Raw genomic sequence first — 13,370 nt, forward strand, 5'->3', positions numbered from 1 at the left:
GCCTCTCTCAGCTCAGAGCTCCTGCTATCCTTTGAAACTGCACCCGTCAACCCTTTCAATGACTTTCCATATATATATATATATATATATATATATATATATATTTTTTTTTTTTTTTTTTTTTTTTTTTTTCAGTGGCCACATATTTATTTTTCTTCCTCTGTCTTTGCCATTCTGACTTGCTCACTCACTACTGGAGCTAATCGAGCTGCTGACTGTAGTTAGCTCATTAATCACTCGTCTCCTCTTCCCACTCTGTTCTGAGAAACAGTCACTAATTAATGGAAAGCACTTTATGACAGAACACAGGGCTTTCCTGGAAATTATCCATTAATCTAGACTTCCATTATATGTCTAATAGCATGAGGTGGGTGGGGAGGAATGGTTTGGAAATGGTGGAAAAGAGTAATCAGGAACACAATATTGGAAAAAGGGTTACATAAAAAAATTGCACAAGACTTCATTAACATTGAGGCAAGCAACTTACCAACCATGCATGTTGCTGTATGTTCAAACACAACACTCCAAAACAAGAAGGTGAAATCTTTTGATAAATTGTGCGTTTATGTGCATTATTGTTGCCTCACATTTTCTGGCCTTTATGAGATAGTCATACAAAGTAGAATGACATGCAACACAGACACTTATTGTTCAATCTCACACAGAACATCACAATCTCATGCGTATGTGCCACAAGTCATCAGGAAATTAGTATCACTGGATGCTTCATATTTCTTTATCTGACCGAATCCCTGAAAATTCTCCAGCAGAAATTTCTCTTGATTTCATTTCACTCAAGGACATCTTGAGGTTTGACCACATCCTTCCTCATCAGCCAGTTTAACAGAAACACTGTGTCTAGAAAAATACTTGCATACATTTTGATGGGATTTTCTTTGAGATATTTCACATATAATAAATTCCACAACACAACAGTTATTATAGTAAAGTGATTAGATACTAATAGAAACACAGTTTTTAGTGATATATTACATTTATCCATCATTGACTTTTGATATTGTTACACGCTGCACCTTTAAAACAGCTAGTGTTGCATCTGTCGGACAGATACATACACCCCCTCGTTTTCTCTTTTTTTTATTTGTTTCTCTTTCTTCTTTCACTACAAGATGTATATTACTTTTTTAGCCTTCTAGAAGCCATTATGAATGGTCATCTGATGGCAACTCTACCTGTTTTGCATTAACCCACACATATCCAGAGTCACAAACTCTAGACTGACTTAGAGAGTTGGAGTACCGTTTAGAGAGGTCTCAACTGTCAGGCTTAGTAAAACCTATACATCAGTTGTGAAGAAGTGGCTAATGTACAATAACTCTGGACCTAAGCCTTTGGATCCTCATAGAATCCAAAAGTGAATCTGATTTGGTTGAGGGCCAAGGTGGTGTGACATGATATTTGTGCATTTGTTTACTTTCACAGCATTGTAGCCTGTTTAGGCTTACATTGGGGGGGGGACAGTATCTAAGAAAACGTGGAAGGAAACCAGATGAAAACAAAGGAAGAGGAAGGGAACCCAGCGAGATGGAGACTGTCCGTCACTGATCCTGGTTCAGACGGAGTTATGCAGACAATGGCGCCACAGTCATGTCTAATGCCTATTGTCACTCACCAAAGACCTTTTATTTATTTATCTAATGAAAGAACAAATAACTAAAGAAAGTAATGAAAGGAAGGAGAATTGTAGTTAATGCAACTAAATCAGTCACTGATCTTTACTGAGGAAAAGTTGTATTCCAAGTAGGTGCATCACATCAGTCTGTAAACTGCAAAACTGATGCTTTATATGCATTTATTAGAGATGACAGGAAGTGAAAAGAGAGAAGGAGATGGGCAATGAAAGGCATCAAGTGCCGCCAGTCTGATTCAAATAAGGAAGTTGCAGTTTATTGGCATCTAAAACCTGGGCCGCCAGGACGCCTATGGGGCAGACCACCACACAACTGCAATACATATTAGTAACACACACACACACACACACGCAATTTTGTTCTTTTAAGACAGAGAAGAATAAAGAGAAAAAACAGGTTCCTATAAATAAAAGCAGGTAAATTAACACATATTTCAATTAAGAAATATTCTACAAACTTAAATAATTTCATTCAGTTATTTTGCAGAGAGAAAACTTAACACTTTCACACGGTGGTGTCAGGTAATCTTTTTTTTCATTTAGTCCTTCATTTACTCTTGAACATTTCCATCATTTTTATCCTGCAAAGGTCTTTTGCCGACTTCTGCGCTCACCATATCTGCTCTCTGGATTCTCCACAAAGCAACTGCTTCATGTTGATGTTTGAAGTTTTACACTCTGACTCAGAGACCTGATGACTATCTGCCTAAATTAGGAGTCACCTAAAATTAAATGAGATTCAGGTTGTTCCATGTTTGGCACAGAATAGAGATACAAGAAACAAATGGTGACTGTAAATCAAAGAGGGAAAGTATAGCTATCTGAAGACTGAACTGGGCCGTGGAGAACAGTTTGAATCCGTTATTGATCTTATTCCATTTTCTGTTCTCACATACAACAGTGTCAAAGTGATTTACATTGCAAATAAACACTCTCACACTGTTTACATTAGCATCTTTATTTTTTCAGCTGTCAGACACCTGTCGGGATGTTAAGATTCCCTTAACCTCTGCAAAGGAAACGGATACATTCATAGTTCATCCAACGAGCCAGATCATTTTTCTCTAGAGAATTTTCATCATTAACTTGACACTACTGCCAATCTGCTGATTTGTTACCTTGACATCAAATGATTTGAAATAGGGGTACCTACATATGATACGCTTCATATAAAATTTTCTCTAAATTAGGTTTTAAAAAATAAGGCTAGTTTAGACAGTTTCATTATGAGATAAAAGCTTCATAGTGTGCAGCAACAGGCAAATACAAAATATAGAAAACAAGGCTTTACTTCAAATTTCTGACCTTGAAAATGAAGATTTGGAAGACTTCAGCAAGTCATAAAACAACCTAATCAGGCCAACGACCAAAACAAACCTTGAAATCCTCAGGATGTTTCACTCATTACGTCCAGGTTGCAATCAAAAAGTTATAATTTGTCTGAGCTCTGGTGGTACCCTTTTAGTCTTTACTGGTTTATTTACTGGGTCACATGGTAAGCATTTTAATTATTAGACTTAAATCTTATTGGACTTTTATGGTGGCTCTGTTCTTGATTTCCTGTCTTATGTAATTTCTTCGTGAGCTTGCCATTTCTTTCTCCTAAATTGTTATGAGAAATTATAAAAACTATCGTTTGCACTGCCAAATACAGGTGATGGTGCTTTTTTTTTTTACATGTATCCCAGTATCATCATCTAACAATAACATAACAATTACCATAGGACTCAACTGCCAACAGTTTGGTTGACGGTTTAAATTAGTTATGCTAACAGTGGCTAATGTAGTCTCAAGCCATTAACTACGTAGAACAGCCCCTATCTTCTTTTTGCTTTTACACAGTTTTAAGTCTTGTTTAGTTTTTAGTTTGGAGACTCTGTTAGTAGATAAGTACCTCAGGTTGTAATGTTAGTGTCTTACCTGAAGTAGACAGAAGTTGGAGAGCTTTAAGTTTGTTGAATCTAAGAGGAATCATGTAGATTATGATGGTAGCTAAATTAATGCTGACTTCATCCCAGGTGCATGACTGATGGTATTTATTTCAACTCCCACTCCAAGAGCATTTGTCATCTTCAGTTATTTCTTAGATGAAGCGATAGTGGTTCAAGAATTCATTCCCAGTTAACTTATTACATTTCCCCCTTTACCTGTGAAATGTGTCACCTGGCATTAGTTATAAAACAAGCCCACTGTGATCACCCACCACCACATTAAACAGTTGGAGTTGTAAAATTCTGCACCCATTTTTCTCCAAATATACATTTATGCATTGCAGTTCTAACTCAGCCTACCTATTTCCAAAATACCTAAGGTTTTCTTGAATCTTCTAATGCTGAATTTTAACAAATTATTTTCTGGTATCTCTTTTTTTAAGATCGTATTCTGCTCTTTTCAGTTTTACAGACCTCAGTTTGACATTTAACTGCCATTTCCCATTTGTGTCATGAAATCAGGAAATGTTTAAACACTTTGTTCTGTCCTTAGACTTTTCCTGCTTTGTGAGTACAAATAATTTGAACTTTTAGAGCATTAAGCAGCAACTTTGAAAGGTTATGTGGCTGCTCATTGATGGTACTGGAGTTGAGGTGTTAAACACTTTGACATTTTTATTACTTTCATCGCAATTTAGGATAGCAAATAATCTCTTTTGCGTGGTGCACTTTCATTATTTATTTCTTACTATATTATTGCAGAACAACAGCAACACACTAATATTGCTTAAATTATAGACAGAGACATTTCATCTTCAACTTTATAGCTACTCAAGATCAGCTCATCTTTTACTCACATTACTATTCACGGTAGCAGAAATTTTAACCAGGGGAACTTAACAGGATGGATCGTTTTCAACGAGGTGTTTATACGCAGACACTACAGTTGTCATTTAATATATTGCTGTCCAATATTTCACAATCTGTCCCAGACCCACTAAAAAAGCAAAGGGCATTACCAAATGTTGAGGGATATCATGTTGTGTTAAATGAATCAGCTTTTACTGGTGGAACAATAAAATTCAAGACTTTGCATAATTTGGTTTCATTGATCCGTCATCAGATTGCAGGTGGTGACAAACAGGAGCAGATGACAGGCTGGCAGCAGATGGAGCAAGACATTTTACAGAGGTGACAATCTACAAGGAGGGTGGAGCATTTGCCACCAAGCCACAAAGGCTAAAGATGCTTTCAGATGCAAATACCCAGATATGTGTTTCAGTCACTTTAGAGATCAATTTTCTGGAGATTTAACCTTAGCTCTGACCATTACTTGCATCAGTTTATCCAAAGACCAAGCTGTCACCTTCAGATTAAATCAAGACGTTTTCTTTGCTTCACTCCAAATGGAGGCCGGTCACCACAATGCAACTGTGTAAACAGATGCATGTCCTCAAAACATGGGTTATACAAGTAGACACACACTCACACTCCTGCACCCAGAGGAGTCGAATGCAGCAGGAATTCTTGACAGCTTCCTTTTAAGGCCATGACGGGAGCTGTGAACGCTGCCGGGCTGGTGTCATCTTTAAACTCGAAGATGATGCTGGAAATAGTGATGCTTATTTGTTATTAGAGATGGGGAGAAAGCAGATCATCGGCAGCTGCTCTTTGCTTCAAGCTTGATTTTAAAGCGAGAAATTCAAATGGAGAATTAGTATCATGCACTAATGCTCCTTCACTACAACCCAAACAGTGTGCAATGTGTGGGTCAGTTTAGTCAAAACAAGGTTGAAACAGAGCCCAGATGATGGACTTGAAGATGACTACACCCACAGTTCTGCCAAACACACTCAAAGACGCTCTGACTGTTTACACAGTGGAGGCTAAATGTTCAAGGGAACACACTCTGCATTGCATGTAATTGCTTGTGATTCTCTCTCTTGACTTCAAAGAAAGGGAGTGCTACAGTTCAAGGGTCAAAGGCTCGGCTGTTGCCCAAATGCCCTCCAATTTCCTGTTTTGTCTGACTCTGTAAGTCTAAAGGGATCTAAAATGTGAAGATCGTGCTCTGGTGGATCCAAAAAGACAAAGAGCGTCATTTCAGCCATCCTGACTCTTTGCTTTTTATCTTAGGTCACATGACACTTTCTAACATATAAGCATATTTTTCCACTTCATTTATTTGATCTTTTCACTTGTTTTGTTGTTTAAATAGGAGCTACACTTTGTGATTGTTTTTAATTTTATTCATTGATATTGCTGATTTTTTGATGTGCAACACTTTGGAGACATGTTTTTTAAATGTGCATTATAAATAAAGTGGATTGGATTCTACTCTTGCTTCTGTAAGGGTTTAAACTGTTTTTTTTTTTTTTAAGAATACACTGTACAAAGTTACACACTAAGTATGGAAAATAGAATTTAGGTCCAACTCCCTTATTGCATGTCATCGGCATGAACCCTGCTTTACTGCCATGGTAAACGAGGATATTGCCCTCCCACTCCTTTCTGTTTTCTCCATCTTGAATAAGCGGGTTATGAGATTCTCATGTGAAGCACAATATGTTAAGAAGTATTTCTCAATGCAGTTAAAATAAATGCTCATAACAACACATAAATCCAAATTCCAGCACATCCTATTATAGAGAGCACAACACAAGTACATCTATGCATTTGTGTGTGTGTGTGTTTGGAGGAGGGGGGTGTTACGTGCAAGTGAGAGGCCCCAGGACTAAATTACACTGCAACATGGTCCCTCTCAAAGCCCACATCTGGGATTGGTCCTGACAACTGGATGCTGTGCTGCTCTAATTTTGGTTACTTTGTTTATAACCCTATAATAGAGACAGTATCAGACCACAGGGCTGGGATGAAGGAGGGCAAGACACAGCCAAAGAAGTAGTCACTTTGAAAAAACCTGGAGGACATTGATGTAAAACTATAAAACTGGGGTAAAAAGAGATGCTTAAAACCCTGTATGCACTGGGTTAAGGAAAACTTTGTAATTGCCTTGCTGTTTTGTGTCTTTGAAACACATTTACACCATTACAGGGATTCTCCTTTAACTCTGAAGACTGCAAGTTGCAGCTTGTTGAGTTGGGTAAGCGTGGATGTAACAATAATGACAAATCTCTAATTATATTTGGAAGAGACCAGGGCTTTTCCAGCCCACTCACTCTCTTTAGAACTTCAGTATAACTCACAAAATTCACTTTGTCGACACTGGATATACAAAGTCACTAAGTAGACCTGAAACAGTGTTTTGCTCGAGGACAGGGCTCAACTTACTGGATGGAAACGGAAGCTGCACCGAGAGGTTTAACATATCTTCAGTATTTGGGGATTAAGTTGTCATCTATGTATTTATCTGTCAGCTTTAACATTTAACCTTAAATATGTGGGTTGTTTTGAGAGTCACTGAAAAATGACTTACAGGTGTTTTGAAGTGTTGCAGCCAGCATATTTAATGTAACGCCCCACTTCATTAATATCCCTGACATTGTTTGTATTTAAATCTTTGAGTAAACAACCTGCCGGCTGTCCAGGTTGTCCTTGTATCTTCAAGGCAAGTTGGAATTTTCTGCTAAATCAAAATATCTAATACGAAGATTTTTTTTAATATTACATTCTGAGAGTTATTTTGGGCTGCATCTAAACAGACTGCTTTAGGATTCAAATAAAAAAAAATCCAGAGGACTTTATATAGATGGAGTACACTTTAAAAACATAGAAAGTTAAAACCAGTGTTAATCAAAAAAATGAATAAATAAGATCAATGAGAAAAATATTTGTTTTAATAATTGTGTAGCAATTAGTATTTACTAAATGTTATGTTTTAATTTCTTAGAATGAACCATTTATGTGCATTTAAACAGTAGGACCTTCTAGGACCTTTCCATGACCACAACAGAACTAGATTCACTCAATAAAATGTCCTGACTGGTACGAAATTAATTTGATGGCAAAATTATCAAATGTTAAAAAGCATGACTAACATGGATGTATGAATGGACTGCTAAGAGGAAGATTATACACACACACAGGGTCGTCAGGTAAACATACATGTACCTTCTATAGCAGGGGTGCCCAAGTTCAGTCCTCGAGATCTACCATCCTGCAACTTTTAGATGCAACCCTTCTCCAACATACTTGAATCAGATGTCATCTGCATGTCATTCAGCTTTGCAGAGGTCTGGTAACAAGCCAGTCATTTGATTCAAGTGTGTTGGAGAAGGGTTGCATCTAAAAGTTGCAGGATGGCAGATCTTGAGGACCGGACTTGGACACCCCGTTCTATAGCTTTCTCAAAGGCATTCTGTGCACATTACAAAGATGCATGGCAAAAACAAATCATCAGGAACATGGTTTTCCACAAAGAGTTGCTTGCAAATCCAGATAACATGTTCACCCCACTAGAGCCTCAAACACACAGAGTTTAGCACTCCATTAATGGAAACAGTTACAACTTTGAGTCAGGTCCCAGCAGGGTGTAGGTTGGTCCAAGAAGTGGCTCAGGAAGAAGTCTGCAGAGCTCATGGGTATGGCTGAATTGCCTGTTTTACTTAAGAACATTCCTGAGAGTGTGAAATGACCTGAAAGTATCAGAACAGCAGCCATAAGGGCTGTTCTCCAAATAGTAAAGAAAGGAGTTCCCCTCTAGCATTAGAAACACCAGAGTATCATTTTTGTTAAATCAGGAGATAATTGAGTCACACATTTCAGTACAGCCACAACAAAAGCAACGCTTGATCTCGTTAATGTACTGCAGACCTGCATCACAGCTGAGTATCAGTGTGATTGGATTCTCAATAAAGAGCTGTTGTCTGAGCTTAGGAAAAGACTTCCATTGTTTGACTGTACTCCACATTCAGCTACTCCACTATTTAGCACATTTAAAAGTCTCAAGCATGAGTGAATCATGACCTGGTCTCCTCCTCCTAACCCAACCTAAATCTTATTTAGATCTTCTCATCTAACACGTGATTTTAGATAAGGGAGGACAATACATTTCTTTAAACAGCATTTAGGAAGCAATTCCTTCTGCCTCAACCAAAGCAGATTATGACCACATCATGCAAGCGACACACTTAATGGATTGTAGCAGCTCATGCCTGTTGAGAAGGGTGGCTTTACTGATCAGACTTTTTTTTTTTTTTAAACGCAGAGAATAGATCATTTGTCTAAATTCATGAATTAAAAAATAATCAGTAAATTGGTTGCTTTCCTACAATTCTGCATGCTAATAGTTTCCTAATAAAGATGCACAATTATACTGTACATACCCGAGAGACACAAATCACTTTTCTTCAGTTAAACATTTATCATTAAAGATTTAATAAAAATGTATTTGTTCAAAAATGAGATATATTGAGTTTACTTAATGATTGTGTACCTACAAGTATTTAAAAAATTTGCACAGTTTGGACTCATTTAGATTTTTTGCATGTTGACGTGCATGTCTGGGGGGGGTGGCTGGATAATGGCAATTTACAAAAGCAAAACTCTCACATGCCTTCATGAAGACAAATGACATTTGGATGATGACATCTAAACAGAGAACATTTCATTGCATAATATTGGGAGAAAATTGGATTACAGGAAAAGCAGAAAGAAAACAAACATGGAAAACAAGATTCCACAGTATCTGATTTCAATTGACTTTAACTTAATAACAAAATTTCTTCCTGAATAACTTATGAGTTCCTCACTTCTGTATATTAGATTCTGTGTAGAAAAATACTGCTCCGTCTGCTCTGCAGCCTCAGAATCTCTTCGTCTGTCTGCGCTCCTGTCTTCGCTGCTTTTTCTCATTCACCTCCTCTGGTGCTGACGAGTTTTCTGCCATGAACCAGGGGCCCAGAAAGTTTACCCACAGCAGGTGCAAGGCACGGGCTGGGGCCTGAAACACAGAAAAGACTAGATTAAAATTATAAAGACATGAGAAAAGGAACAGTATTAAGTACAAAACTTAAGATCTTACCAACAACCAAAGATACCAAAAATAAGAGGAGATTGTGCTGAGCACTTGTACTATGGCGGTGAGCAGGATGACATCTTTCAGGTGCCTAAAACAAGAAAACAGATAAACAATTACTAAAAACAAAAAAACATGTCTGCACATACCTAAGAACATCCTAAATTGCAGTAAGGGCTCAAAAAAAAAAAAAAAAACTAACTGAATTTGTATTTACCCCTTAGCAAATCCTTTAGTCATAGGCATAGCATGTAAACAAGTATGTGGAGAAATTAAACTGACAATGGAGCTAGTTACTTGTATGAGCACAAGGTTAAATTAACACACTCACTATACTGACACTGAAATCTACGTTTTACTCCCTGGTAAACCACTTTAAAGCTGGACTGTAAACCTTTCGCCTCATGTTCAAACTTTATATTTAGTAAAAATAAAAAAAATCTGTTTATGTGAAACAATATTACAAAAAAAAAAAAAAAGTATATTCACGGTCATGTTGTTTCATACAGCCTCTCTCCTCAAAATAGTTACCTTGTATTTTGGGATCACTTACTCTGCCATTCCTTGCTCCATGTTTAGGTCTATTCCTCCATCCAGGAGGCTTCCATCCTCAGCAAACACTGGCTTGGCCATGGCCGACATGGAGCGGTAACTTCCCACATACACAGCGAGTGCAAACACCAGCAGAAACTACGGGAGGCAGAACAAGTTTAAAGCTGGTAAAGAAGTGGTAAAGTTTTACATCAGATGTTTGGATACAGACGCCTCAAATAAAGTTGACTCAATATACTCACCCATGTCCAAAATGTAGATGAACTGTAGAAAACCAAGAAATTTACAGCAGCATATATCACCTGCAAGACGAGCAGTTTAAATGTGGTTAAAAACACACACAATTCTGCAGATCATCACACAGCATACCTACTGGAAAGCATAATGATGGCTGTGTGTTTTTCCTCATCTGGAACTACAGCTTTAGATGAAAGTGATTAGGAAATGCTCCAAATGCCAGTCAAGTCTGGCACAAAACCATGTGCCAGGAGGCTGAAGACAATGTGGAATTTTGCCTTTCAGCACAACAACTTCAAGAATACACCCAGGGAGTGGCTTCATTCAAAGAAGATCAACATTATGATCAAAGCCCAGCCAAAACTCAAACCTTAACTGAAAAGCTTTGGGGCAACTTGAAGAAGACTGTGCAAAGGAGACACTGTCACAATCTGACTGATCTACACTATCTTTGTACTTGAGAGAGTGTGTGAATTTTCTTCAGCCAAATAAAGACAAAACTGAAATCATTGTGTTTGGAAATAAAGATGAGTGTCCAAAGATTAGTGCCCAGCTTCAATCAGCAATGTTAAAAATCAACAGATCAAGCCAGAAAACTTGGTGTCATGATGGACTGAGATAAATTTTCAGTCATATGTTAATACAGTAACCAAATCAGCCTTTTAGCACATGGAGGATATATCTAGAATACAGGGACTGGTGGCTAAACATTATTTGGAAAAACTTTGTTATGCATTTGTTTTCAGGAGGCTTCACTATTGTAATGGTGATCTTACAGGTTTCCCTCAAGATAAATTAAATAAAAGTAATTATTAAGACGACAACAACTACTCCTGAATGTTGCTGCTCATGTATATGTGTATTTAGACCAAAAGACCAAAAAAAAGTGAACATATCACCCCAGTTCTCAGATCTCTGCAGGGTCTTCCTTTATTTTATTTGCTCCTGATCTTAATGAAGAAAGTTTTTCTTTTTTAATACATTTTCTTGTACATTGCAGCGATGATGAGGATGGTGATGAGGATATGTATTTCCAGTTGTGTTTGTATCATAAGTACCTCACTGTTTGTATTCTGTTGTCTCTTCCATTATTTTAGCTTGTTCTGTTACTATTTAATTTAATCCTTTTTAGTTTGTTTTAATTCTCCTATTTATTGTTTCTTTCGCACCTCAAAGCAAAGCTTGTAATGTTTCTTGTAAATAACTTTGAATCATGTCCTCTACAAGAAATGTCCATTACAAATAAACCTGCCTTGACTTTTCTATCTTTAGCAAGAAATGGCAGGAAATTACAGCCAAATCAAGCTCTGTCAAGTTAAACGATTCTTACTGTAATGTAAAGAAAACCAAAATTTACTTAAATAAAGAAGTACTCAGATGTACAAACTTATGAAACCAGATGCTTGTAAGTTGTAGGTCAACCTTTTTGTAAAGGCTGTAATAAAACAAAAAAGTGGTCAAATTTGACATGATATTTTATGTTCAAGATTTTGTTAAAATCTACCATTTTAACTAGATTTTGGAAACATTTATTTATTTTCCTAAAAGTCAGACATTACCACATTTGGGTTAAGACATTAGAAAAACTCAGTATGAATACACTGTCGGCTATATACAAGTGAGATAAAAGTGGACTAATTTTACATTTGCTCCAAGGATGACTCTTGTGTAGAACTTAAGCGTCGCCTCGTTCTCTTCATAGATCTGCTTCTTTCCCTTTGTGCCAACTTTACCTTTGGGCTGTTGGGTAAAACACAAAAACCAGTGTAACCAATATGTTTTCAACCATACCAACAAATCAATGCATTTTCACTCAACAGAAGTGCAAATAAACTTTTTGTGCCTTTATGTCTTTTGCTTTCTGAGGGCAGAACTTCTTTAAGCACGTATACTGATACCAGCTTTCCTGCATTAGACATGCTTTTCCATCCTATCTGTGATCCAACCTGAATAGTTTCACCTTACTTATCATACCATAAATGTGACTGTTTCCAGTTCTTGTATAGTTTAGTAATCATTGAGATACTACTTGAAGTTATGTCTGAGCTATACATGTCTACATGTGACAGAATGTAAATAGTAACTTAATAACTTAATTTTTCTTTTTTTTTTACGTTTTAATTCACAAATCGATGCTTCACTTTTTCAGCAGTTTGCAAAGGTCTCAGTATCATAGTATCGCTCTGCACAACAATATAATTTTGAGTACTTACTTTAAAGTTAACATATAAGTGAATAGGCTTATGTTTCTGCTTCAGTCTGTTACTGTCTGCGGCATGTGTCTTCTTCTCTTACCGCCATTCGTTCTGTGTACCGGTTCGGGTGATCTCTTCCAAGGCGTCTTCTTTGTCATGGACCTCGGACCTGCCTCCGCTTTTCCTTGTTATTACGTTACAACATTAAAAATCAAACTCTGATGTCTCCCTGCGGTGCAATTTCTTGAAACACATCAGCATTCAGGGGTTTGGGAGATGGAAACGTATCCGGCGCATGATTATGTCGTCATTGACACGTCCTCGTGCACTTATATGCCTATGCTCGTGCGTGCGTGTAAGAAACGTAAAGCTTATTTTTATAGCATAAATCGACGACAGGGCGATTCAAAGTGCTTTTCAGAAGCACTGAAACATCAGTAAATAAGAAGCATAATTTAACATCAAAACCGGAACGGCTAGGACGACGTTCTATGCTTGATACTTGTTGATATGGTGCCATCTGCTGGTCAGTACTGGCAATACATGATATATTATCAATACATAATTAAAAAAAATAATAGTGGACATGTCCTCAATTCACTTTACCTTCCTTAATGAATACTTTTATAACCTATTTGGTGCCCCTGTGATATATCTAATTAGGTTTTTGTTGTGTCTTCTTTAACTTGCTTTAGTAACTTCATTGTACTTGTTTGCTTTTATGTTCCAATTTATTGGGCCATGTACACAAAATGTGCTTTACAAAGAAATTTTATAGTGACATAAAAATTAAACTGCACATAAAGTGCTTCGAATTTCAGCTTAAT

At 37.1% G+C, this 13,370-nt stretch overlaps 1 protein-coding gene across 1 annotated transcript; it reads right to left on the reverse strand.

Moving 5' to 3' along the window:
• Window positions 1-4,396: 4,396 nt before the first annotated feature.
• tmem208 (transmembrane protein 208) lies at window positions 4,397-12,832 on the reverse strand. The gene is made up of 6 exons (XM_041990172.1): window positions 12,644-12,832; window positions 11,993-12,088; window positions 10,354-10,413; window positions 10,113-10,249; window positions 9,566-9,650; window positions 4,397-9,484 (listed from the first exon to the last, which is right to left on the reverse strand). Exons 1-6 carry the CDS (start codon window positions 12,647-12,649, stop codon window positions 9,347-9,349), a joined length of 522 nt encoding a protein of 173 aa, XP_041846106.1. The 5' UTR covers window positions 12,650-12,832; the 3' UTR covers window positions 4,397-9,346.
• Window positions 12,833-13,370: the final 538 nt, after the last annotated feature.

This window comes from Melanotaenia boesemani, chromosome 1, assembly GCF_017639745.1.
Source record: "Melanotaenia boesemani isolate fMelBoe1 chromosome 1, fMelBoe1.pri, whole genome shotgun sequence".
Lineage (NCBI taxonomy): Eukaryota > Metazoa > Chordata > Actinopteri > Atheriniformes > Melanotaeniidae > Melanotaenia > Melanotaenia boesemani.

What these genes read in the sequence shown, in the direction of transcription:
- tmem208 (XM_041990172.1), bottom strand. An exon ending in GAGTCATCCTTGGAGCAAAT is followed by an intron (nt 10,414 to 11,992) that starts GTAAAATTAGTC and finishes CTCGTCTTGCAG; the next exon opens with GTGATATATGCTGCTGTAAA. An exon ending in TTTGGTATCTTTGGTTGTTG is followed by an intron (nt 9,485 to 9,565) that starts GTAAGATCTTAA and finishes TCTGTGTTTCAG; the next exon opens with GCCCCAGCCCGTGCCTTGCA.